The sequence below is a fragment of the Ruditapes philippinarum genome, unplaced genomic scaffold (genome assembly GCF_026571515.1).
Source record: "Ruditapes philippinarum isolate M1 unplaced genomic scaffold, ASM2657151v2 ctg917_1_1_1_1, whole genome shotgun sequence".
Lineage (NCBI taxonomy): Eukaryota > Metazoa > Mollusca > Bivalvia > Venerida > Veneridae > Ruditapes > Ruditapes philippinarum.
The window spans coordinates 173,676-200,434 of record NW_026853925.1 but is presented as its reverse complement, the minus strand read 5'-3'; the positions used below and the strand labels follow the sequence as shown (position 1 = coordinate 200,434).

At 32.5% G+C, this 26,759-nt stretch overlaps 2 protein-coding genes across 7 annotated transcripts in view; both read left to right on the top strand.

The window, feature by feature from the left end:
* Nucleotides 1-4,525, top strand: part of LOC132738393 (cytospin-A-like) — a 32,753-nt gene extending 28,228 nt beyond the window's left edge. For all 6 annotated transcript variants that reach the window (XM_060725887.1, XM_060725889.1, XM_060725886.1 and 3 more), the window contains one exon: nt 461-4,525. In XM_060725887.1, coding sequence (XP_060581870.1) covers nt 461-568 — 108 coding nt within the window. In that variant the 3' untranslated portion in view covers nt 569-4,525. The remainder of the gene's footprint in view (nt 1-460) is intronic.
* Nucleotides 4,526-9,967: 5,442 nt separating this feature from the next.
* On the top strand, nt 9,968-24,869 carry LOC132738392 (uncharacterized). The gene is made up of 5 exons (XM_060725884.1): nt 9,968-10,335; nt 10,809-10,987; nt 16,285-16,465; nt 18,034-18,239; nt 20,220-24,869. Exons 1-5 carry the CDS (start codon nt 10,032-10,034, stop codon nt 21,417-21,419), a joined length of 2,070 nt encoding a protein of 689 aa, XP_060581867.1. The 5' UTR covers nt 9,968-10,031; the 3' UTR covers nt 21,420-24,869.
* The last annotated feature ends 1,890 nt before the right edge of the window (nt 24,870-26,759 follow it).

Here is a 26,759-nt window from a genome sequence, read left to right as displayed (position 1 = left end):
ATACTGGTGGCAAAAGGCTAATCACTTTCAGTGATCTTTACTAGCCTACCTAGCAATTAATTAATTAAAGATAATTAGTTTATACAAATTTATTTTAGTTCGATTTTGTTGGAAGCTGTAAACTTATTGAAACACTCGAATCGGTTCCTAGAACCAACCAGTACTAAGCAATGAATGTAAAGTTTCTTGCTCAAGGAAACAACGGGCTGCCCCTGACAGTGTTTGAACTCGCGCGGTCAGCAATCCTTAGATTACTAGTCCGACGCATTAACCACTCAGTCACGCCGCCACTCTAAAAGATAATTGATTTTCAGATTTGTCAGGGGCTTCTCCATCATTAAGCAACCAGAAAAATATTTTTTAACTAGTTATAGACTATTAAAAAAAAAAAGACATATTTTTATTTGTATGTGATTTACTTTGATGTACAGTGTAACATATTTTTGTCCACCGATTTCAGAATATCAATGATATGGTGGCGATGGAGAGACCGGACTGGCAAGCTGTGTTCACGTACGTCACATCTATATACAAACATTTCGAGGTTGATAACAAAGGTGCTGTGTAACGGAGGGGAATAGTGAATGTGTCATTCTTCACTTACAGAGATACAAAAATATTACATTTAATTAAAACACCAACCGTTCCTGTGAATTACTTTGTGCACATTAAAAATGGACCAAAATCTGATTTTGCACAATCACTATACAACTGTGTTATTTCTTAAATATAGTTAACAGTTGTTGTGTAGACTGTGATTGAAAATATTAAATCACTTATCAATCTTCCGGTACATTTAAAGGCACATTATGCCTCAGATATGAAAAAATATTACATTCTTTAGATAGGGAAGATATGAAAATATGTAACATTTAAATAATGGTTTAAGAGCACTTTCCATGCTTTTCACCTGTAGAAAGTAGCGCTGAATCTGAAATTATTTTCATAGAATGAAGCGAAATGTAAACATAGCAGTATTTTGACTTCCATGCAAAATACTAAAACAATATAACTGTACTAATTGCCAAAAAGGCAACAGAAGCAAAAGATGGTTCGCCAAGAGAAGTGAAACAAATGCATTGTTGGGGCATAATGGGCCTTTAAGTATATACAGTATCGAACATTTTAATTTTTGTTTGTAATAACAGTTGGCTGCTTGGCTTCCACTTTTAAGTTTATAAGAAGCATAGTACATGTAGTTTTAAAAATCATTATTTTTATGGCAGCTGATTTTATGAAAGCTTTGTGTGCATTGTATTTGAAAGATTATGTTCAAATTACTATATGATGTTGAGTAAATACGGTGAAATCCAGCAAATTTTATATTGAGATTTTTTTTTTCATTAAGTGTATTCTGTAATCTTTAGTCATTATTTTACATACATTGAAATTCATTTGATAGCCCTATGTTTTCTAATATATCAAGTTAACACTTGTTAAAAGAGAGCATTAGAAGAAAAAAAACACAAATTTTATATCCTATTCTACAATAGATTTATACCTTCCAAATACAAAACTACATTGCAGTTCATGTGTGTACATTTTTATGCTTGATTAAAATATAGTTTGTTTAAGCTCAATGTTAGCTTTTTTAAATGCATTATATATTGTGAAAATAAGAAAATAATTATGATTTAATAACTGTATGAACTTAACTAACATACTTCAATTAACAAGTATTTTTGGTATTGTTAGATTCTTTGACCATATTCTGACATTTCAATACTTAAAATAACATACACATTTATGATTTCAGTAAAAGTACCATAAATAATAATATGTTTTTACATATTTCAGTCATTTCGGATTATTTTTTTGATGATATAAGTCAATTTAAAGCATGTAATTTGAGGTAAATTAATGTGCCTAGGTGGTCAAAAACTGACTTCACACCTCTAACGGCTGTGGTTCAAATCCTGTCAGAGACTTTGGATATACTTTCATGTGAAGAAGTTATCCAGTAAGCTAACAGAAGGTGGGTGAGTCTACTCAGGTGCCCATATGTGCCTGAAATAATGCACAGAGAAGCATCTGAGGTCTTCCCCCACCAGTAAGTTATTGGAATTACAATAACAATTGTTAGAATTACAATTACAGGTATTATTATTGCAATAATCATTATTAGAATTACATGAACAGTTAGTGTTGCAATAACTATTACTAAAATTACAAAAATAACAGTTATTAGAATTACAAGAACAGTTGTTAGAATTACAGTAATCATTATTAAATTACAATAACAGTTATTAGAATTACAATAACAGTAATAAAAACTACAATAACAGTTATTAAAATTACGATAACAGTTATTAGAATTACGAAAAAACTAGTCTACTGAAATCAGGGTTATAATTATATTACATATTGCTTACTGTTAAATATAGACAAATTATTTTGAGATTTTTATTATTTTATTTGCTTTTTTTTTCATTTCCCTCTGTCTAGTAATTTCATAATATATTGAACAATAAGATGAAATATAAATAATGCGATACAAAAATTCAATATTTATGCATGTTAGCAAAGTATTACTGCAAATACATGTTTGTCCATTATTCTGACTACAAAACTATGTTTCTGACTTTTTAAAACAAAAAAGGGGGAAAAACTCTGGATACCTACAAATTTTTAGACTTATAATATTTATAACAGTGACTTTGTAATCATTTGGTCTACTTGTCCTTTTATAATTTGTTAAATAATAATCAGTATTAGTGAAATGGCATAATTTTTGTTTATCAGTATTCAGTGTGGACATATCACTAGGTATTACAAAACAAATCACAGTTTTCTTGAATGACGGGAAATAATTTTAATTTTTATATAATAGGACAAAAAAACCTTAAGGATATTTTATTAGATTACAGAGGCTTTTGTAGTATACACTATGCTCAATTAAAATTGACGAAGTAAATAAATAATATCTAACATTTTTCTCATGTAAACTGTGGCAAAAACTATAAGTTGATAGTTTAAAAAAAAGACAGCAAATGCCATGTGTTTGTCCACACTGAATATATATGTATATGTATTTAATTTTCATTTCATTACTACATATAGATAAATATTTTCATCAATATCATTTATGTTATAGTTGTTAAAAAAAGGTCTTTTTCAAAATGTTTGTTGACTAGCTTGTAAGCATCAAATGTTATAGTTTATACCTTATTGACATTATAACTTAACTTCCAAAATGTTGGTTCATTAACCATTACGTACATAGCTGTCCATCGAAACTGAATGTTTCATGATAAATTCATGTATAATTATTATATATAAGAGAGGGTTTTGTTAAGATTTCCTTTCTTAACCCTTAATCTGCTGAATTTGTATAATGGATTTGCTCTGCTTTGAATTTGGACCAGTCCATTCAATCTTTAGGTGATTTCATTATCAAAATATAAAAACCCGAGCTGTCAACAGTATGGAACCTGGTCAGACTGCACAAATGTCCATGCTGGCTGGGCAGTCCCTTAAAACAGCTAGAAGTTTAGAGTGTGGTCAGACTGCACAAACGTGCACACTTGCCTGGTCAGTGTCACAAAAGTGCCTGGTTCTATACTGGTGGCTAAGGATAATTTCTTGCAGTTTCAGGGGAGATGTTAAGTGTTTATATCTACAAACTACAGTTACAACAGAGAGTCAAATTTAATCATATCAGGAGTGTTATACAAGGTCATGAAGAAACTGAATTTATCACACACCCGTGCCGATTTTGCGACTCTGTAAATATGGTATTGCACGGCCGTGCATATATTTTGACGTGACGTCAATAGCGTTATACAAACATAGTGTCAAGACGCGCTAAATATTAGCGTCATACTAAAGGCGCGTCAATGAAAAATGACTCTTATTTCACTTTAAACGGTCTTTATTTTGGGTATGTGATAAATAGAATATTAAATTCGTGTAAGTTCATTACTGAATTTATTGCACTCGTTGAATAAAATAATATTATGCTCGCCAGAGGGTCGCATAATATAATTTTATTAAACTTGTGCAATAAATTCAGTATTGAACTTACACTCATTCAATATCCTCTATATATGGAAACAAATATTATATATTTGTACTTCAAATTCACCAGAGATTTTTTATTTGTTTTGGATAGGGAAGGGATTTTTTTTCCAGTAAGCAAGTCATAACGAGAAGCATCTTTTCCTTATTACTAGTTTTTCTGAGTTTTAGATTAAAAGTCAGTATAATATGTAAGCACATCTGAAAAAAAGAACAGTGATTTAACAATCTCATTATTTTCATAAAAGTAACTAGGCGTGCTTTGTTGTTGTTATTACAGCTAATTATTGGAATTCCTTTAAAAAGTTTGTTTTGCAAGCTTATAAGCTGGTTTATGTAATGTATTATATGTTTTAGTGCAATATACTCTAAATCTGTTTAATGAACGTCTATCTCTTCCTAATCTTATGCATAATCAGTTTGTCTTTTTTTTTATGTGTTTTTTTTTGTGTCTTTTATGTGTTTGCATTTCTTTCAACTGATAATAAATAATAAAAAATGCATGTGATATCATAGTTATTGTATGTTTTTAAAATCCGTATTCAGATAGTGAAATGTGTGAAATTATTTTACAAGCAGTTACAGGCCGATTTATATACTTCAGTGAGGTATTGACGGAATGGTTGAAAAAATGAACAAGGCAAAGACAGAATGGTAGAGAAGATTTTCTTATCTAAATGATTTTGTTTGCGTTTTGACAGTGCCTTGATTCATAAAGGAAGGTTACAGACCTTCCTTTATACAAGGGAAAAAATGTGTTGATCATACGTGTCAACAAACCACGAAATAATTATAAATGGATGTTGTTGAGAAGTGTGAGATACATGATCCCATGTTTCTTATCTCTCTCTATATATATATAGCAAATGAATAAATTGTTCTAAAACAAATTATTGGTATTATTAATATAAATGTTCATACTATATAACTTTTTTCAAGAACTATTTTTAAGACATTTTTATTGTGTTTGGCAATATTTTTAATGCGCCCATTTTTTTACCAATCCACTTTAATACGATGAAATATCTTTAAAAAGGAGCTTTTATCTAATCAGTTTTGAAATATTGACTGGTTCGGATTCAATCAGAAACAAAATGTGTAGGACAGTGGTTAATCATATGAATGACTTCCTCATGATAATTGTATTTATAGAGTTAGATATTTATGGTCACTTAGTTGTAACAATCACTTTTTTAGTTCATTTGAATGATGTTTGCTATATACATGTATAATAGTTTCTTCATAGTTTACATAAGAAAAGAAGGCAAATTTAAACTAGTGAACAGAATTTTCTTAAACTTTGTGCAATTAAAGAAATAAAATGAAACAATTTGTAGAAGAACAAAAATGGTGTTCATGGTTCTACCTTCAGTTATCTGCTCCTGAAAGAGTCTGTCCGTTGTAGGCCATTTTCATTACCAGGTAACTCAAAACATCTCATTTTATTTCAAATTCGTGATTATTACCTGTCATTCTCTGCAAGATATTGATATTCTACAGTTGTTTACAAGTGAAATGATAGAAATGGTCAGGTTATGCCTTTTTCCCCAAGAAAAAATGCAGTTTATTTACACCTGAAGATTGAATCATAGAAAAATGCTTGTTGGATAATATTGTTTTAAACTTTGAATTATTAATGAGAGTAAAATAACAAAGAAAAATATGACTGACTAGGTATGAGAAAAAATTGGTAGTCCAACCTGGCAAAATTAAAATTGTTGCAGACTCGGATTGTGTCTGTTTCTTGACGGCAGTGGTATGGGTAGGCAACCATCATGCCCGCCCCCTCACAGTACCGTCTTAAGCATACCTGAATAATTTAGAATGTTGAGAGATCCACAGATGTTAATTGTGAACTTTGATTGACCAGGCCTTGTAAATTTTGAGACTGAATAGCGAAATTCAAAGCAATTAAGACAACTTCATGTATAATGATGATTATTATTCAGGTGTCATAATTGTGGCAAAAGAGTGGGAGTGTGACAGTTCCAAATTTGGAAACTACAACATTTTTATACTCATATTTATTCATTATGAAAGGGACATCTCTGCTACAAACGTATGTACCTTTAGATGTATATCGTCAGTGTATATCACTAACACATGCAAATAAGGTCGTTCAGTACTAATAAAAACATTAAAAGATCTTTAAAAAATCATGCATATCATGTCTTATCACAGACGAAAACTGCTTGGTCATATTTACATTGAAATAGAAAAAAGTCAAGCATTTCGTGATCTATACATTAAAGGAACTCCACTGAGATCCAAATGCCTAAAACATAAAATTTAAATTTCTTGCATATATCAACTTGGACAGTTAAAACAAAAAGATATACAAAAATGAATAAAAACTATACTTAGAAATAGATTGGAAATTGTGTGTATGTGTTATTCTTAGTCAGATTTAAGTGAAAAAGTGTTGCAATTTTGGGACATTTTTTCACAATAAGAATAATAAGGTAAAACGGAGTGAGAGAATAACCTGAATTAGTTACTGGTCTAGACCTTCATCAAATGGAGCATTCATTTCGAAAGAATAAATTGTAGTCTGGTCATGTCAAAAAAACCTCAGTCGAGTCCCTTTAACGGCATGAATCCCTAGTGGCTCAATGTAGAACAGTGATGACATGCATTTTTCGTAGGTTTAGATTATTAAGTATAACTGTAGTTTTATATACAATGTACGTACGTAATTCCCTATGAACAAAATGTACCTGTATTGCCGTTTGGAAAAAAAGAATTTACAAGACTTCGAGTAAATTGATTTATAGAGTATATTATAAATCAGTAGAAGTCAACTACTTATTCAGTGCAAAATATTCTCGTCTTCTTTCTTTTTTTTTGGACGGGGTGGGGTGGGATTGTTGTTTCAAGACTTGATCCATTTTAATAAATACTAGTAGCTACTACTGGAACATTATGAAACATAAGAAGATAAATGTGTTTATTTTGTGATGACACATCTAAAATGAAATAATTCATTGAAATATTTTCTTTTTCTTTACTTGTACAGAAGTAACATATCTATGAAAGAAAACTGTATACCAAAATTAACAATGAGTCGCTGCAGTTAGATTATGGTTAACGTTAGAACAGCGGATTATTCTGAATACTTTTCTTATGTTTGCAAGCATTTCTACGAAAAGTTTACGCTCGTTATTCATTAAGACACTATATATAGATACAATGAAAAAATTATAATATGACATTCTTGACAGAAACACACGTAACCTCCGGAGTGGAATGCGGACTAAACTGCTGGATATATTGGTAATAGCTTTGACTTCCAAAGTAGTGTGACACAAATGTTAGATAATCATGGTTAGGCGGTCCTCGCTATTTAGAAAACAACAACAACAACAAACGTCGGCTCCAATCCCATCTCACATAATTATACCTTTATAAAATACAGAACAATCTTGTACATGTTAATCCTGACTAAATTCTGAACGCGTTTATCCTCAATACATCGTCTTAACTCCTGCTTTCCAAGAACTCGTAAGGCATTGGAATTTTACCCCAAGGCCATACTAGTCCCAGCATATGTCTTCTGTTCCACGAATATTCAAGAACAGGATGGTGACAGCTTCTCCCAAGTCTCACAAGGTATGTTTTACGCAAACGATTTGTAAGCTTATATAATTGTCAATTTATTTGGTGTCTTTTTGTTGCTATGTTTTTTTTTGTTTTTTGTTTTTAAATTATAATGTATTTTTGTAAAACGCTGTTTGCTTACATTCTATAAAAAAATAACAATAAATAGGCGTTCACAAAGTTTCTTGCACTCTTTTATCTCTATAAATTTTAAATTTAACTAGGCCATGATGTATATAAACTTAATGTATACATTATAAAATTCATCCCCGAGTATATAGGCACATTAAGCCTCCGAAATGAATTCTGCAGAAATGTCACGCATGTGTTTTACAAGTTGAAATAATGATACTTTATTTTCCTTTCAATTTGAAAGACCCTGTCTTAGCATATCTTAAAAAAGCGTACTTCCATACAAATTACGAAATCACGATATTAAGTATATATTGACAAACGTTAAAGACAGCAATAGATGGCTCATGTATATAAAAACCAATGAAAATAGCTTTTTGAAAACTGTACCTCTTACCTGTGAAGGGGTGGGTTTGAGAGTGGTGTTCCTCCAAAAGACTGATTTTTGTAATGAAATCTTGAAAATGGTTTTGTAATGGCCAATGCTTATGGCCATTTAATGTTCAGATTCAGATATTACATATGTATGGATATTGAAAATAAGCTATTTTCGCGAAAAGATATAAGATCGAGGCTATGAAAATATGATTTGTTTTAAATTTAGCGTATTAAAACGTATTTATGTTGTTATTAAACTATTTGTATGACTAAAATAAGAAAGAATGATATGATCTATAATGACATGATAACAACACATGTGCGGTAAATATATCAAATTTATAGTATATAAAAGAATCATAGGAAAATAACTTTAGATGACGACTGCGAAAATAAGATTTACATATATGTTCCATGGCTTATATTAATTAAAATGGTATTAATTTAAAATATTATCTGTCAGAAAATAAGATCTATATATGAGCATAAGATTTTATATGAAATCAAGATCTGTACGAAACAAAACCTTTATGAAAATAAGATATTTACGAAAATAAGATCTATACAAAAGTAAAATCTTTACGAAAATAAGAGCTATACGAAAATAAAATCTAAATGACAATAAGATCGACGAACATGAAGATGAAAATAAGACCTATATTTTGTGACAATATAATTAAGATCTATATCATAATAATTTAAGAACTGTACGAAAATAAGACAGATACGGGAAAAATCTACATGTATATATGACAATAAAACCTACATACAAAAATAAAATCTGTATAAGAATAAAATAGATAATTATGAAAATAAGACCTTTTAAGAATAAGATCTGTACAAAAATAAAAACTGTACGAAAATAATAGGATCTACACGAAAATAAGATATCTATATATGAAAAAAATATCTATACGAAAATAAGACCTATTAATATACATATGAGATCTATATATAAACATTAATTAAGAATATAAATGAAACGTCATGAGAATAAATGAATAAGATCTGTACGAAAATAAGAACTATACAAATTTAAAATTAAGACGAATCAGAACAATATAGCCCTCGAAATTCATAAAATTATTCATAAACAAGGACCAACATACTTACATGATCTTGTTTATATAAAAACTCATTCTTTTAATCTTATTTTATGTACATGTATGCGCTAATATGTTCCGCATTTTTATCTAGATATATATTATTTTATTCACTTATAATACAGTAATTAAATGTTATCCTTAGCATATCATTACTATTTATTAATTATTATTATTTTACTTTAAACTATTACATTTAGTGTCTACATCCCACATTATAGTAATTTAACTTGTCTTTTACCATTTGTCTTTCAAAGTTTATCATAATGTGCTTCTTTTATGAGTTTTATGTTTATATGCATGTATGTCGGTCAAAAGCTATACATAGCTTATGTTTTGTAAAATGTTATATAAGTATACCGACAATAAATAAATTTTGATTTGATTTGATTTTTTACGAAAATAAGACCAGAAAATAAATTTATAAATATTTAGGCCTAATGCGGGCCTGAATTAGGTAATGCACGGACATTTAAAATATGAATACGATGGTAATATCCATGGATACGAACGGTAAGAGCACTATAAATCTTATTTGAAAATGGCATATTTTCTGTACCCTTACCCACAGACTCATATACAATCAGTACAATAAATACACAAAACGAAAAGTTTTAAATGCCACGCATCCCTGAAACGTAAGTTAAAAAAATTCGTTTAAAATAATCTTTACTCTGTAATATGGAATCTCATTCTAAAAATAAATTTAACCCGAGGTCAAATTCAATTAACCAATCAAATTGTATGTATTTCGTGCGAATTTCCCCAAACGTAAAAAGCGGCGGATGATAACTTGAGAGAAAAATGTCGAGTTATCGGATTGGCATGAATTTGAGGGTTACAGAGGATAGTAACCAAGGTGGACGCCGTTATATGGAAGATAGACATGCTATTAGATTTGTGAAAAACGATGAAGGAGGGTTTGAATTTGCTTACTTCGGCATATTTGACGGCCATGGTGGTGGGGAAGCTTCAAAGTACGCTCGTGACTATTTATTAGATGAAATTACAAAGTATGATTGCTTTTGGAGTGACAATGATGATGATATATTATACGCCATCAAGTCTGCATTCATGGACACTCATTTGGGAATGTGGAAAGAAGTTGGTACGTCTCAAAGCACGCTTCTTGAACGGGACACTTCGTCCTACTTTTACGTTTTTGAAACTGGCTGAAAATGTCGATAGTGTAAAATTTACTCAAGTTCTCTACTAAATTTGAAGTGACTCTCAAACCATTGGTCATCAGTACACTTAATACAATTAATATACATTTAAAATTTGTCAGAAATTTTGCTTTGAAGCCTTAACTTTTCAAATACAGCGATGATCCCGCGCGTTTGGTAACCGTCTGGTGATTTCATTCCAATTCGAAAATGAGGCTTGACCTAATTTGTTATATTTCATAAGATCTATAAAAGCGTAGTTTATTATAAAATCAATAGTTACAATGCAGTTATCTTAACAGATAATAATGTAATTGTGAATTTTTGGGTACGACACAATAATTAATGGATTATGTAAGAGATAAAAAAAATCAACATCATGTGATATCTAAAAATAGAATGTCTTGATTTTCAGATAAGTGGCCAAGAACAGCTAGTGGATTGCCAAGTACAGCAGGAACAACAGCCAGTATATGTATAATTAAGAACTCTAAATTATATATTGGTCATGTTGGTGATTCGGCAATTGTCTTAGGTTGCAATGAGAGTAAGTCGGAGAAGATAGTTAGACCAAAGGCAAAATTATTGACAAAGGTATATTTACAAATCATTATATTTGAGGTCTTTGCAAGTTACGCACTAGTCAGTTGTAACCACATAATAACAGGGACTTTGCCCTCATGATTTTTTTAAACCCCAGGTGTTGTAATGTTCGTTTATTATGAACAATAATTAATAGAAATTAAACCAAGTGCGTTGATACAATGAAGTAAAGTAAAACACGACAAGTGTTCTGCACAAGATATAAATTTATTCTGTCAACCCTTAACATGTGATCTTAGATTTACTAGAAGTACGGAGCATGCGCAAACAAGCATTATACATAGGTCAGCTCAAGTTCATCATGTACGATGATACTACATCTCCCTGTTTTTAAAAGAAAAAATAAGCAACACATGTTAATAAAATTGTATATGATAATAAACAATTATGATGATTAAAAATGCATATACATACTGAAGAGAACAATTTAAATAGTCTTATAAAGTCACAATTTTTTTTTTTACTATTATTTTATTTCTGTTCTCTCTCTCTCTCTTTTTCTTTAGATCATAATGTCAATCAATTCCGGATGATTAATTAACAGTGCTCCATTCATCGGTATTATAACGTTTATTAGGTTTTACTACTCGACCACTGCGCGTCTGATAACCTGTGCCTGACCTTGTTTCATGGCTAATAGGATTTTGAATATTCTGGGAAATACCTGTATCATTTAAAGGTGCTTTGTTTGAGATTATATCATGAGGATCTTGACCTTGGTGGAGGATATTAGGGAAGGACTCTTTTCCCGCGTTTTGTTTATGAAGCGGCGATTACGGCGGTAAATAGCGCCATCTTCAGTTTGCACTTTGTATGATCTCTCCCCTTCTTTTTTAGAACTATGGCTGGTTTCCAAGTTTTCCCAAATTGCACCCTGCAAGAGTCATCTTTGTTTAGCGGGGGAAGTGACCTCGAACTTTTATCATAATAGTTCTTTTGCGTAACCTTGTTTTCTTGCAGAGATTTTCTTACAGATTTGTGGTTAATGAAAGATGGTTTCAATTGCTCATTAGTTGTAGACAAAATGGATTTTAACCGTCTGCCCATTAATAGTTGTGCGGGAGAATATCCGCAGTTTAAAGGCGTGTTACGATATTCCAGAAATGCTAAATATGAGTCTGTTTTGGTCTCGTGGCATTTTTTCTTTGATTTTTTTGGCTATTGAGACCATTTTTTCTATGAAACCATTGGATTGGCTATATCCAGGTGAAGATGTTACATGTTTAAAATTCCAGTCAGAAGCAAATTTTTGAAATTCTTCTGAGCTAAACTGTGGCCCGTTATCGCTTTTCAATGATTCTACTTGACCATAGCGAGCCATATGCATTGTTAATTTTCTAATAACAGTTTTACTTTTTGTTTCTGGCAATGCATCGACTTCAAAGTAATTACTGTAGACGTCCGCAGTTATAAGGTAATCACGTCCGTCAAGCGTAAATAAGTCAGCGGCAATATGTTGCCAGGGTCTTTGGGGCACAATGTGGGGATTTAATGGTTCCTTCACATTTGATGCTCTGTGTGTTAGGCATAAAGGGCATGCTAACACGTGGTCTGTGACCTGTTTGACCATGCCTGGCCAGAACATAATATCCTTTGCCCTGTTCAGCGTTTTAGTCACTCCCATATGACCTACATGAACAGCGTTAATCATTTCAGTTCGCAATGAACTTGGAATGACCAATGTTTGACCACGGAAAATTATATCATTTACAGTCGAGAGTTCATCCCGATGATTCCAAAATTCTAATATGGAATTCGGGCACTCATGCCTAGATTCAGGCCAGCCGTCAATAATTGTTTGTTTCAGTGTCTGAAACTGACTGTCGTGCTGTGTGGAAAGTCTGAGGTCTTGTAATTTTCCGTCGCTAACCGGTAAACTATTAATAACCGTGTGCACGTGCACGTCAAGTCCGTCAGACAATTCTGGATACGTGTCCTTGACAAAATGACGGGATAATGTATCCGCTACGGGAATGCTTTTCCCGCTAACATGTACGACCTCTATGTCGAACTGTTGAATCTGTAATAAGAGACGTTGTAGTCTGGGGGTCGCCCGACATATTTCTTTTTTCATAACTGAAACTACAGGTTTGCAATCAGATTCAACTTTAGTATGTCTTGCGTAACAGTATTGCTTGAAACGTCGAAGACCATGAAGTATAGCTAATGTCTCTTTTTCTATTATAACCTCTCTCTGTAGGGGTCAATGTCTTTGATGCAAATGCAATGGGCTTGCCGTCCTGTAAGCACGTGCAACCTAAACCACGTGCACTCGAGTCGACTTGCAATGTGACAGGCTTTTTCGGGTCATAGTATGCCAAGACTGGTGCCTTAGTCATTGCGACTTTAACCTTTTCAAAGGCGTCAATTTGCGCACTGTCCCATATAAACTCAATGTCTTTTTTCAACAAGTCACGCATAGGGCTTACCATTTCTGCCAATTTTGAATCAAATTTTGACAGATACGTGATCATGCCAAGAATAGTTTCCAACTCTGACTTATTTTCTGGGGCTTTCATTTCTACAATTGCCCTGATTTTTTCGGGATCGGGCTTAAGACCGTCAGCTGTCAGTACGTGACCAAAGTATTTAACTTCCTGAGAGCCGATAACACATTTGTCTGGGTTAAACCTAATACCCTTTTCACGTGCTCGGTCCAAAACACGTGTCAGGTTTGCATCGTGCTCTTCGATAGTCCGTCCGTACACAAGAAGATCGTCTACTATTGACGTCACGCCCGTCACGTCCTCGAAGAATTCGTCGATTTTTTGACAAAATATGTCTTGGGAACTTTTGATACCCATAGGAAGCCGCAAATATCGGTATCTACCGAAGGGACTATTAAATGTCGTCAAATATGAGGATTCGTCCGTCAATTTTATCGACCAATAACCTTTCGTTGCGTCTAATACACTGAAGTACTTAGCACCTGTCAATTGGTTTGTCACGTCTTCTATAGTCCTCATAGGGTAGTGCGGTCTCATGATATTGTCATTTAGTGCTTTAGGATCTAAGCACACCCTCAGCTTTCCAGTGCTGGGTTTTTCCACACAGACTAATGAATTGACCCAGTCAGTCGGTCTAGTAACCTTTTGGATAATTCCTTTATCCTCCATAGACTTCAACTCATTTTTTAAACGGTCCTGTAAAGCTACAGGTACACGCCTGGGTGGACAAATTACAGGTATAGCTTTTGGTTTTAAATGTAAACTGCATGTACCTGGGAATAAACCAATGCCTTGAAATACGTCATTGTAATCAGTCAAGATTTTTTGTTTATCTAACGTGACTGGTTGTTTTTCTATAGCATAGGTCAGTTTTATCAATCTCAGATCTATTGAAGTCTGTAAGCTTAATAATGCTGGAGATTTACTGCCTACTACGTGAAAACATGCAACGATTTCCTTATCCTTGAACTTACAGGGTAAATTGACCTTTCCATAAACTGGGATAGGGTCTTTAGTGTAGGAAGATAACCTATCATCAGAGGGTAGCAAGGGGCCTTTGAAATCTAGTTTCTTGAGCATTTCCTGAGGTATCAAGTTACATTGAGAACCTGTATCTATTTTGAAATTTACAGGGGCGGACTTTCGGCCAATTTTGAGTTTAACCATTGCGCAATCAGGTCGAGAAGTATTGAAATCATTTACCGTGCATACATAGAAATCCTGATCGTCACTCGATAAGTCCGACTCACAATTTATATTGTTCACAGTATTACGTGATTTACACATTTTCTGGAAATGATTCAGTTTGCCACATTTTCTGCACGTTTTCCCCTTCGCTGGACACGTTTTGCCCTCTTGATGTGTTGTCCCGCATCTGGAGCAGGTCACTTTCCCGTCACTGTCTTGTGGCTTTTCCCGCCTTTGGACTAAACGTTTTCTAGGCCTCGCCACGTGGTGAACGTCCTTGTCCGCCGCAGATGCCATTGAACTCAATTGCTGTTTGGAATATTCCATATTTTGAGCGATTTGTACAGCTTTATCTAAGGTCAATTCTGCACCTTCGTTGATTAGCTTTTCTCGAACCTTAGAAGAATTTGTGCCAAATACAATACGGTCCCGTATCATTTCGTCTGTGTTTGCAAAACTGCAGTCTCGTGCACAGATTTGTAATTTTGTCAAGAACGAATCGATGGTTTCTTCTCCCTGCGTTTGATTGTAGAATTTATACCTAGCAAATATTGGATTGAGCTTAGGTTGCACATAAGTTCTGAATTTTCTGTAGAACGTGTCGATCTTTTTGGCATCGTCTTCAGAAATATCTTTCCACGTGCAGTGGATATCTCGCCCTTTATCACCAATCCATAATAGAAAGTAAGAAACTTGTTCTTCTTCAGACTTTTTCTTCAAAGGTCCTGTAAACATTAGTTTTGCGTGACGTTCGAATTTATTATAAGCTTCAGGTAAATTCGAAGATTCCCAGTCCATTTGGGGCACTGACAATCCAGATAATTCCATTTTGTTTTCAAAAATTAATTTAATTGTGTAACTTTATTTTGTTTAGATAAATATTCCAATTTTTTTTTTTTTTTTATCGTATGTCCAGGTTATTTATTAAACGTTTTTACTCTGACACCATGTTGTAATGTTCGTTTATTATGAACAATAATTAATAGAAATTAAACCAAGTGCGTTGATACAATGAAGTAAAGTAAAACACGACGAGTGTTCAGCACAAGATATAAATTTATTCTGTAAACCCTTAACATGTGATCTTAGATATTTTACTAGAAAATACGGAGCATGCGCAAACAAGCATTATACATAGGTCAGCTCAAGTTCATCATGTACGATGATACTACACCAGGGTAAAGCATAAACAGTACAAAAAGTTCTAATCACCAAATTATTTGTAACTCCTTGCGAAAAATTCTGGCTAAAAGAAACGCGTCAGAATTTGTAAAGTTTAGCCCTGAAATATAAGACTTGTTAATAGTGCAATGTGCTATAATTGTATCGATAGAGCATTCTATTTAGCTACTGTTTGTGGTGTTGATAGTTTATCCTTTGAATAAGGACAGTAATCCACTTAGAATTTACCAGAGTACATTTAATTTACCTTCACTTACTCAAGGAACTGAACTTCACTGTACATGCCAAAGAAGAGGTACAGTACAAATGACCATAGAAAGAAGTATGATGAATCACAAAGAAAGTGACCTGCACCATTTGGGAATTGAAACTGGTATGCCCAATTCACTGTCCAATACTCTACCAATTGAGCTAATTTGACACTTACAAAACTTAACAACTGTTGTAAAACTCATTATATTTATGATTTAGGAGCACAAACCAGATGATCCTGATGAGTTAAAACGTATCGAGTTAAGTGGTGGTCAAGTTGTAGCAAAATCTGGGGTACAGAGAGTCGTTTGGAATCGTCCAAGAACTGATCACAGAGGACCTATAAGAAGAAGTACACAGATAGACAGAATTCCCTTTCTGGCTGTTGCCCGTTCACTAGGTAATGTAATTATAAAGGTGGATTGTCATAGAAATCTGTTATTTTTATAAACTGTACAAGTCACTTACTAAAATATTAATCAGTTAGGCCTAACTAGTTTTCATGTATGAAAGTACAGGGCTCTGTTTGCAGGGAGAAATACCTGTAGGAGGTGTGATTTTGGATTTTCATTCTATTTTCTCATGTCGGGGAAATTTAGGCAATTTTGCTGCACATACTTACATATTTTGCAAAAAGCAAACTTCGAACGAATCGAAGGACATTGTTAAGGGTCTTTTGCTTTTAGCAGATAAAGGCAGGTAAAATTTTAAAAAGAATTGTTTTTGTTTTTGAAGGCAAAAATTTATGGTTGATGGCTCTGAAGTGTTGATTTATGACATATATTAAAATAAACATAATGTGATAGATGATACCGTGTACTTGTACATATGTTAAAATTGTTGTAAATACTTTAATAATGTAACAGAAATTTGAGCTTACAGCTGAGTGCTATTGTTAACAGTTATAAGATTTAGAAATAGTTTTATCACATGAACCACCGCACAGGAGTGTAATAGTCATTTAATGAAATTTAGTAAAAACAATATTACACTAGTGTAATAACAATTTGACAGTCATGACATAATTTGTGTTAATACAAACAAGCTTCAAAGCAGGCTAATTTTAGCATTACACTGTTGTCAATGAAAAAATACTCTCTTTTTTCAACTGTAAACCATTCTTAGTTTGGATATATGATAAACAAAATATTATATTTGTGAGATTTGAATTTTAATCCTAAATTTATTGAACTTGTTGACTTAAAGAATATTACGCTTGCCAGAGGCTCGCATAATATGATTTTATTTAACTCGTTCAATAAATTTAGTATTGTATTTTCATTAATTTAAAATCCTCTATCATTTGACATGTACTGGGTGTCTATCCAAAAAGTGGTAAGGAGATATAAGAATTTTACACTGGCTGCCGGTACAGACCGGAATATCTAGCTTGAGGGTAACTGTTTACGGCGGTAACGAGGCTCTGCTGAGTTTCCGCTGAACATTTACCCGAGAGCTAGATATTCCTGTCTGCACCGACAGCCAGTGTATGATTCTTTTTCTTGCATATTAAATATCAATTATTTTCATAACGCACCTTTTTCTTATAGTAGCGTATGAACTTACAAACTTCATTCATAACAGTAAAATGACGTCATCCTTTGAACGCAATTCATTCATAAAAGGCGTGCAGCAATGACGTCATTTAAAGCACACAAATTGTCTTACATGGGCGGTGTAAGACAGGGTTTTCTAGCACCTGTGTTAACGGGAGATAATCCTGTCTGATATGCAAGAAAAGTCAGTTTGTATTTATGAGATAGATACACCATCCAGTAAATGCATTCTTTTGCTACAGGTTCTTATGTAAAACATCTAGCGTCAGTTGAGGGATTTCAATTATATAATAAGCAAGCAACATTTTTAAGTTTGTTCAGACTGCATGTATTTGTGGACTTTCCTGTTAGTATCTTAGATTGATGTTTTTGTTGCCACAGATTTTTACAATATATTTTAAATTATTCACAGGTGATCTTTGGAGTTACAACTATTTGAAGGAAGAGTTTGTTGTCTCCCCTGAACCTGATGTATCTGTTCACAAACTGGATCCTGCTACTGATAAGTGCCTTGTCATTGGCTCTGATGGTTTATGGAACATGTTGACTGCAGAGGAGTCAGTCAGCTCAGTGTTTGATTTAGAATGTCAGTTTGAATACAAAGTTATCAATGATCCGGTTAGTTAAGATAATATTTATTGTTCATACCAATTGTATTTATTTGTCTTCTTATTTTTTTCGGATTGTTCAGATGAGTTTCTTTACTTACAAAAAAAGACACATTTAACAGTCTATTTAGAAACATTGAACATTGCTCAGTTTGAAACATAACTATTTAGTATCTGGACCGGTCAGTAATTTGGCGCCATTTGATTTTGCTAGATCAAGAATGTACAAGGTGCAAAATGCCCAGTGCGATCCATTCTATTACAATCTTAGGTACATGTATTTGATACAAGTTGTTGATTTTAGTTATAATGCGGTGTGTCTCAAATAAAATTCTTTCTGCAACCCAGGTCATGGTCACACTAAGAGGCCAAATGTCACAGAAAAATTTGAAATTATGTGTGGTCAATTAATATGTGGTGGTCATAACTTTAGGGACTATATCAAAAATGATCACTATCATGGCACTGAGTCTTGTCAGCATAACATGATAACAAAGGTCAATAGAGTCAAGGTCACAAGATATGTAACCTGTAGCATATGCATGAAGGGATCCTAGTATAACTGGACACAAATGTTTTACATCATGAGACATAGTGTTGAACACATGATGCAAGTATCAAGGTCAAAGGCCAAGGTGAAATTTCTTACATAGAAGGATTGTTTTATAAGTTGGGACAAATGTTCAACATGTTGAATGAAAATTCAGGAGCCTTTGACCAAGGTCAAAATCATAAATTGCAGAGGTCATAGGTCAGATAAGAAAAATCAGATGTGAGTATTCACTATTGATCATTTGTGACACTCTTGTTATTTTGTATCTCCTGGTATTTAAACTGAAAATTGAATTGTTAAGCAATGGCATTGTGTCAGCAATATTATTCTTGATTACCAGTGTTTTTTTTCACCAAAATATTCGGCGAAATTCTCCCTATTCCCCCCTCAAAATAGTATGTTTTTTCCCCCCCTGAAAGCTGAAATTTTCCCCTATAATATGGCAGCCCAAATCTGCCTGCAATGAATATCATTTTTTTGCAACTAACTGCCGAAAAATGCTTTATTTTATGCCTGTAAGACTTACTGTTAAGCAAGGTTTTTCATATAGGTAAGGGGAGCTACTCCTGGTATCCCAACAAGTTTATCATGTGACACATCAATATTTTAGATCCGTATAAAAATCCCCCTCCTGTTGCATTTTTCCCCCTCCAATGGGCACTGACCCCCTTCCCCCAAAAGTGAAAAAAAACACTGATTACATTCGAATTTCATGTTGAAATATTGATTTTCTTATGTCATGTCTTATTTAGGCATGTGTTACAATAAAATCAATTTAAGGTACATGAAAGGCCCATGTTCATTTCTCTAACTGTTATTTTCGTTTTAATTAAAATTTCAGGTTAGGCAACAGTGATATTAATTTTGAAGTTGTGCCCATTTTCCAACAAAATTTGGTACACTTTATTATGGATGTAAAAATGAAGCACCCAATATTAATGACAACACTTGTTTAAAAGGGTTATGAACTGTCTTGAAGCATTCCTAAGTATTCAAAGGTGATTCAATATTAAGTAGTTGAAATTCCACTCCAACAGACAAACATATATTACAGAATACTGTTTATGATGATTTTGTCTGTATATGAAGCAGATGATAATACTTAGTAGCAAATGAAGTTTTTGATAACCATTGCTTATCATAATTAAGTGACATTATGAATAGAAAGTTAACACAAGTGTGAAAAAAACGTTTCTTCAAATTTCTGTTGTATATCTAGCTATTCTGCTCAATTTATTTTTATAATATTAAAAAAAAATCTGTCGTATAAGCAAATGTGAAAATATATTTATATTGTTGAATTTCTAACTTTGAATGAGGAAATTGCTGATCTGCTCCTTTCAATCGTTACTTTTGGCGATTTCTACTTGCCAAATTGTGCAATAATATGTTTTACATCTGGAAAAAAAAATTCATATGCTTTTGTGGTAATTTCAGACTGTCCCCTTGTCATACTGGATCAATCCAGCTGAACGTCTAGTACAGGCTGCCCTGAACAAATGGAGAATGAGGCTAATGAAAGCCGACAATACAAGTGCAATAGTTGTCCTAATTGATCCACTTGGTCCACGAAAACTTTCAATTCTGAAAAAGAAACGTGAGGAAAGAATGAAAGAGATTGCCCTACAGAAATCTCATGATAACCATGCTGTAATGGATTTGTTGACAGCAAAGGAGAGTTTAACAAAATCACCAAAGAAGGTCCATGCAAAAAATACTGTGCCTTCACTAGCAGCACTAAAGCCAAAACTAGAAAATGACGAGGATAAGAAGTCAAATGGTGTGAAAAAAGAGAACAAAACACACGCACATACGAAAGATAATAAAACATGTGCGATAGCTAAAGAAGAATCTCATGCCAAATCACAGAACCATAGTAACAAAGTGATAACATCACCTATGCATAGAGGCTCAGACAGTTTAGATGAAAGTGTACAGATAAGAAATTCGCACTTAGTGTCACCTGTGCCAAACGGTCATAAGAAACATGAAGGAAAATCGCTGGGATCACCCCAGCCCAAAGCATCACCTCTACAGACTAGTTCTAGTGAAAACTTGTGTAGAACTGGTATGGCGACACGTAGTTCTCCACAGAAATCACCGGAAAGTGTGAAAAATTCTGTGAATGCTTTGACTAATAGTGTTAATAATGACACAAATATGCATCAAACTAGATCTCATGCACATGGTACAAATACAGTAGCTAGTAGTCTTCAACAGAAGTGTTTACAGCCTTGCAAAAATACCTCAGAAAATGTGAAAAACGTCCCCACGAGTAAAGTGCCGCATACAGACCTCAAAGTTAAAGATCTAGTGAACTTCTACTCAACTGACGTGAAGTTAGGTCTGAGAAACTTGAATCTGAAAAATTCTCAAAAATCAAAATTCGGTAAAAATCTGAACAATTCTAATGCAGCAAGTGATGGATTGAGGGTGACGAAAAAGACTCACAGCAACAAGAGTCTGACGACTAGAATCAGTATGAGGCTACGTAGGCTACGACAGAAGACACAGAAAGGTAAACTGAAGAACCAAAGTGAAAACAAACGCTTCATTGCAAAGCCTGGCATGAAGAGGAAAATGGAGCCGAACCAATCCTGTGGTACGCCAGCATCAAAGAAAATCCGTCATTCCTAATTAACTTCATCAATTTTTTATTGAGGAGAATTTAAAAAAAAAAAAATATATATACAAAACCATATAAAATACAAGTGATCTTAAATGAACTGAAATTTTTATATATGCAAATTTTTACTTTTAAAAGAAAAACCCTGTTGTTAGTTTTAACAAAGTTCTATGTTTTAGAAAGATTTTTGAATTTATGTGCTGAGATGATGATGACTTTTAGTTTATTACATAAAACAAATATACCAGTGTAATAGATTTTGAGTTTTTTTACATAAAACAAATATACCAGTGTATTTAAATGGTGATATTAGATATTTTAAGTAGATCTTTATTAATTTTGTTTTTACAAATAAAATATGAGTACACTTTTAACCACGACATTAAATTGTAAATTAGTTATTTTACAAACTGAATTGAATTTTTATATATTGAAAAAGATATTAATTAGTATTATTATGAAAACATACCAGATTTTTTTTTTTAATTGATTGTAAAGACAAGTTCAGACATTATTTCTGACCTCTTTCATTGCAAGAAATAAAAAAAGCAATTTCTCCTGCAAATTATACTGCTGTTTCAACTTTTATTTGTTAATTGTTGAATGTTTTTGTTTGTTTTTTTATTGTTACGCTTATTTATAGTTTCTGTAAATAATTCAACTGTATATAAGACGCTCTGCTCTGATGCAGAGGTCATTCATTGGGTATAGAATAGATAGAGTACCTGTCAAATGTGAACAAATTTACATCTCTAAAATTTTCATAATTTATATGATTAAAGATTGAAAAGATCCATTGCCAAGACTACTTACAAGGGGATAGGGGTGGAAACTTAAAAAAAGTATAGATATGTTCATATTGAACCAGTTGTTTAAAATTTAAACTTTGCATGGTTAGAAAACTGCATGAATATTTGAATGCAGAATAATTGTACAAATCGTCACCTTAGTGCAATAACTGGTTAACTCCTGTTAAATTTAGAAGGAGTTAACCTGTTACTGCACTAAGGTGAAGAATGGAGTATTTAACTGCTGTACACAATGTATAAAGAAAGATGTCAACATTAAGGACAGGAGCTATACATGTATTTTAAAGGTATGATTTTTCTACCCGCGCTTAATCATACAGATGACAGTGAAAGAATGAAAGTGTAGTCTTAATTGATGCTGTCACCTTCCTCACTGAACCTGAATCATGCTCCGAGTGTATCCTGTTGTGTGAATGCAGTTAATGTCATGTTTGTGTGGTCAGGGATTGGTGATATTGTTAAAGGGACTCCATTGAGATTGTTGCCTTTTTTCTCTCTTTTTTACATGAGAATAACTTTTCTTCTTTTTTTTCTTTTTTTACATGAGAAAAGACTAGAAACATTTTATCAAGATTTATGTACCATTTGATGTATGTTTGGACCATTAACTAGTGAGCAAATTTTCAGATTATTTGCTTACTCCTTGCATACAATGACTGGAAAATGAAATGTTGTACTGCTTTTAAATCAAATCACATACTTTTTTTCATTCAATTACACTTAATATCTTTTGCATTTTCTTTTCTTTTTAAAGCGTAACAGTTCATCTATGTAAGAATTTCAAATTTCATGTTTTTATGCATTTAGACCTCAATAGTGTTCCTTTCATGTATGAATTTATATATGACATATGTGCATGTGTGTGTGTGTGTGTGTTTATAATTTTTGTGTGACAAACATTGAATATCCCACCATTACATTAAATTTACTTGGGGGCATTATGATATTATGCCCCTTTATTGATATTACCGTTATATAGCAATAATGTGTAAGACTTTTTCAGAATTCAGTCTTGCATTGTTACTGCAGTATTGTATATTTAAATTGTATAAAAATCTACTGTGAAAAAGCACAATGTGGTCATAAAAATCTGTTAAAAGTAAATGTGTTTTAAATGAAATATTAGGTTGTGTAGTGTAAAGATGCAACGCTTTTTTAAGCAAAAGTCTTCTGTTGTTACATCATAACATCATTCAATTAAAAAGATATTGTGTGTGTTTCTGTATTAATGATAAGACAAGCTTCAAATTTTCTCTGTATAATTAATAGGACAATCTTTAAAATAGGGTGACAGGAAAAGCTTTTGGTATTTTTGTATAAAAAGAACACCTTTTCACATTATTTTGTAACAGAGATATTAAAATGGAATGATTTGGTGTGTAAAACTTCTATGTATGAAAGATGTTTGATTCGAACTGTGGCATGTTATCTATAAGGTGTTACATGTTGGATGTTACATGTAACAGACAGGGTGTAGCATGTTACACATAGGATGTTACATGTAACAGACAGGATGTGGCGTGTTACACATAGGATGTTACATGTAACAGACGGGTGGCATGTTACACATAGTATGTTACATGTAACAGGCAGGATGTGGCATGTTACACATAAGGTGTTACATGTAACAAGTCAGTTGTGGCATGTTACAGGTAGAGTGTATGCATGTTATATGTAAGAGCAGAGTGAGAATGAAAACAATAAAGATCTCAGGGATACATTGGTGTTATCCAATGTTTGTAAGATTGTTTTTAGTTTCATGTGTATGACTGTGTCTACAAAATCACCACCCAACAAAAATGTGCTTTAGGTGTTGATAAATGTTCTTGGGGAAATATTTGCTGTGCTGCATGTTTAATGAAACAACTTAAAGCTTTCCTTGAAATAAAAAAAGGTTCATTGACAACAAATAAGTGTATAAAAGTTACATTGCAATGTATGGTGTCAGAATTGTTTGTTTTATAGTCATAAATAAATAACTTACAAAAACCAACACAATTTATCAAAACATGTTTCGCTCTATTAGGCTTCGTCAGTTTAATGACATGAACATTTTTTCCATTTATTGATATAAGATAGTTGTGAAAGCAGAAACACAATAAGTATGATACAGAAATCACACCAAGTCCCGATTTCTTTTTAATGTACTTAAATTAGCGTGTAACTCGTTTAATTTCTTTTTAGTATTGAAATTTTCCCATTGTTAACATACAGTTGAAAATAGAAACTAAAGGGGTATTTTTATATAAGCAAACTGTAACAAACTTCTCCATATGAGATTGTTTATTATGAGACTCTAATACGAATAATCCATTTATATTCTTCATGGGCATTTACTTTATAAAAAACTTTTGAGTATTTATTTATTAATATGTGATACTTAAAACAATGTTTCTTAGTGCATCAATTTTTTTAAAGAGGATAAAATTGTCATTTTTATGTTTTTAAGTAGATTTAAGTTTATTGCTCACATTCTTTTAAAACATGTCATCAATTTTAGTAGTGTTTGAAAGTTGACTGTATTGTTTTAAAAATTTTAAAATGAAATTATATCATTTATTTTTTAAGTTAGATATTTTTTAATGAAACAGAGTAGCTGTATGTGTAATTATAAAAATAATTTATGAATAAATGAAAGCATTTTTTCATTGAGATGAGTTTTGTTTTTCTTTGTATATCTCACTAGAGCTGAAGGTTCAGGGTGAGCTCTGTTTTTATTAGCTCCACTTTTGGTGGTATTGTCATGACCCACTTGTTGGCATTGGTAAATCTTTTTGGTTAAGATTTTATTAATGGCCATTAACTTCAATAATAAAGCCATAACGTTGAAACTTCGTATGTGGAGTACATCTCAGTTCTACCTGTCACCGATTTGGGGTCAGGAGGTTAAGGTCACGGACCTTTATTAGATAAAGGTTATCACTGACCTTTATAGATGAAGGTAAAGGTCAATTTTCTTAGAAACTTCTAAAGCTATTTATTTAAACTTGGTTTACTTGTTCACTATCATCATGTGATGTTATATCAAAATGGCAAATTATCCTTATATATATTCCGCAAAGTTATGCCCCTGTTTGACCTCATTTTTTTTGCCCCGATTTACCTTTTTGTTATGGATAATTTCTCAGACTATCAAAGATATTTTCAATTTAAACGTGGAATACTTGTTAACTCTAAAAATTTTCATAATTTCTAAAAACCATGAAATACTAGTTGTAAATCGAGGCAAAAATTCTGCTTAACATATCATAATTATGCCCCCTTTTCTACTCCGCTTTTATCATACTATCAAGAACTGAGAAAAGTAGAGCGTGCTGCTCCTTAGACAGCTCTTGTTTAAAGTTCAGGGTGATCTATTATGTACTCAAAAGTTACAAATAAAGATCTGCTCCTTTTTCTCAGCTATACTTTGTTTGGTGTTTATTAATTATAACTGTCACACTTTTCTGCAACTTTAACAATTTGTAATATCAGTTGGCCCCATTTATGGTCACCAAAGCTAGATTTAAACATCCTCTGCTCATGAACCATTATGGTTTACCAAACTTGGTCTAAATCACCCTTAAAAAGGTACTTTTACAAGTTTCAAAAATAAAATAAACTTTGTGCACCAGCACTAAAAATATAAAACCCTACATTAATCAAATGATATAATAGGTTGACAATTACCAGCTTTTGATCTGACGCACCTTGACATAGTCTTTTATCAACATTTACTGGAAATAATTGAAATGGCCACATTTTAAGTCACTCTAGCTAAAAACAAAACAAAAATGTTTAAATTCCCATGGAATAAAAAAAATAGTTGGATATGTTAACATATAAAAACTATTCGTTATTTTTAAACACTCTATTTGAGAGAAAGCAATACAAGGCAGGGCAATCATTTTTTGTAAAATTTGCATCACAACTCTTCACAAGTGTTGTAACCAACCAAGCTTATTGTGGTCAAGGTGACCTTTGACCTCAAAATCAATAGTTGTTATATATACAGATCATGGCCAACCATCCCACTGCAATTTGAGGGCAGTAGACCAAAGTATCATTGGTTTGACAAGGTCTGGAAACATTTTATATACTGGAACATGTTAATTTTGTATTTGGCCCTTACATTAAGGCATCTAATGGCATCTAAATTCTTCAGACTTCATCTGTATTTGTTGAGCCAAAAATAACTCACCTTGGTAATACATCAAACATTACCTTCATCGGTAACCACTAAAACAAACTCGAGAAAGAAATACAGACTTGAAATGATCCAGCCAGACATAATTACACATTCAGTGTTATAAGTGGTATATAGCTATATAAAATGAAACATTTTTATAAAATTGAAAATTTTTGTTTAGCAAAGATTTTGTGCATGTGACATTTGCTCAAAAGATATATTTCTTTTATACTCTTAAAAATCAAACAAAAAGTTTGTAAACTGCAGGCAGCATAGTTATAGGCCTTTATTATCCCCCGCCGATGGAATCAGGTGGGGGATATTGTTTTGGCATTGTCCGTCAGTCTTTCTGTCTATCTGTCCATCCGAATTTG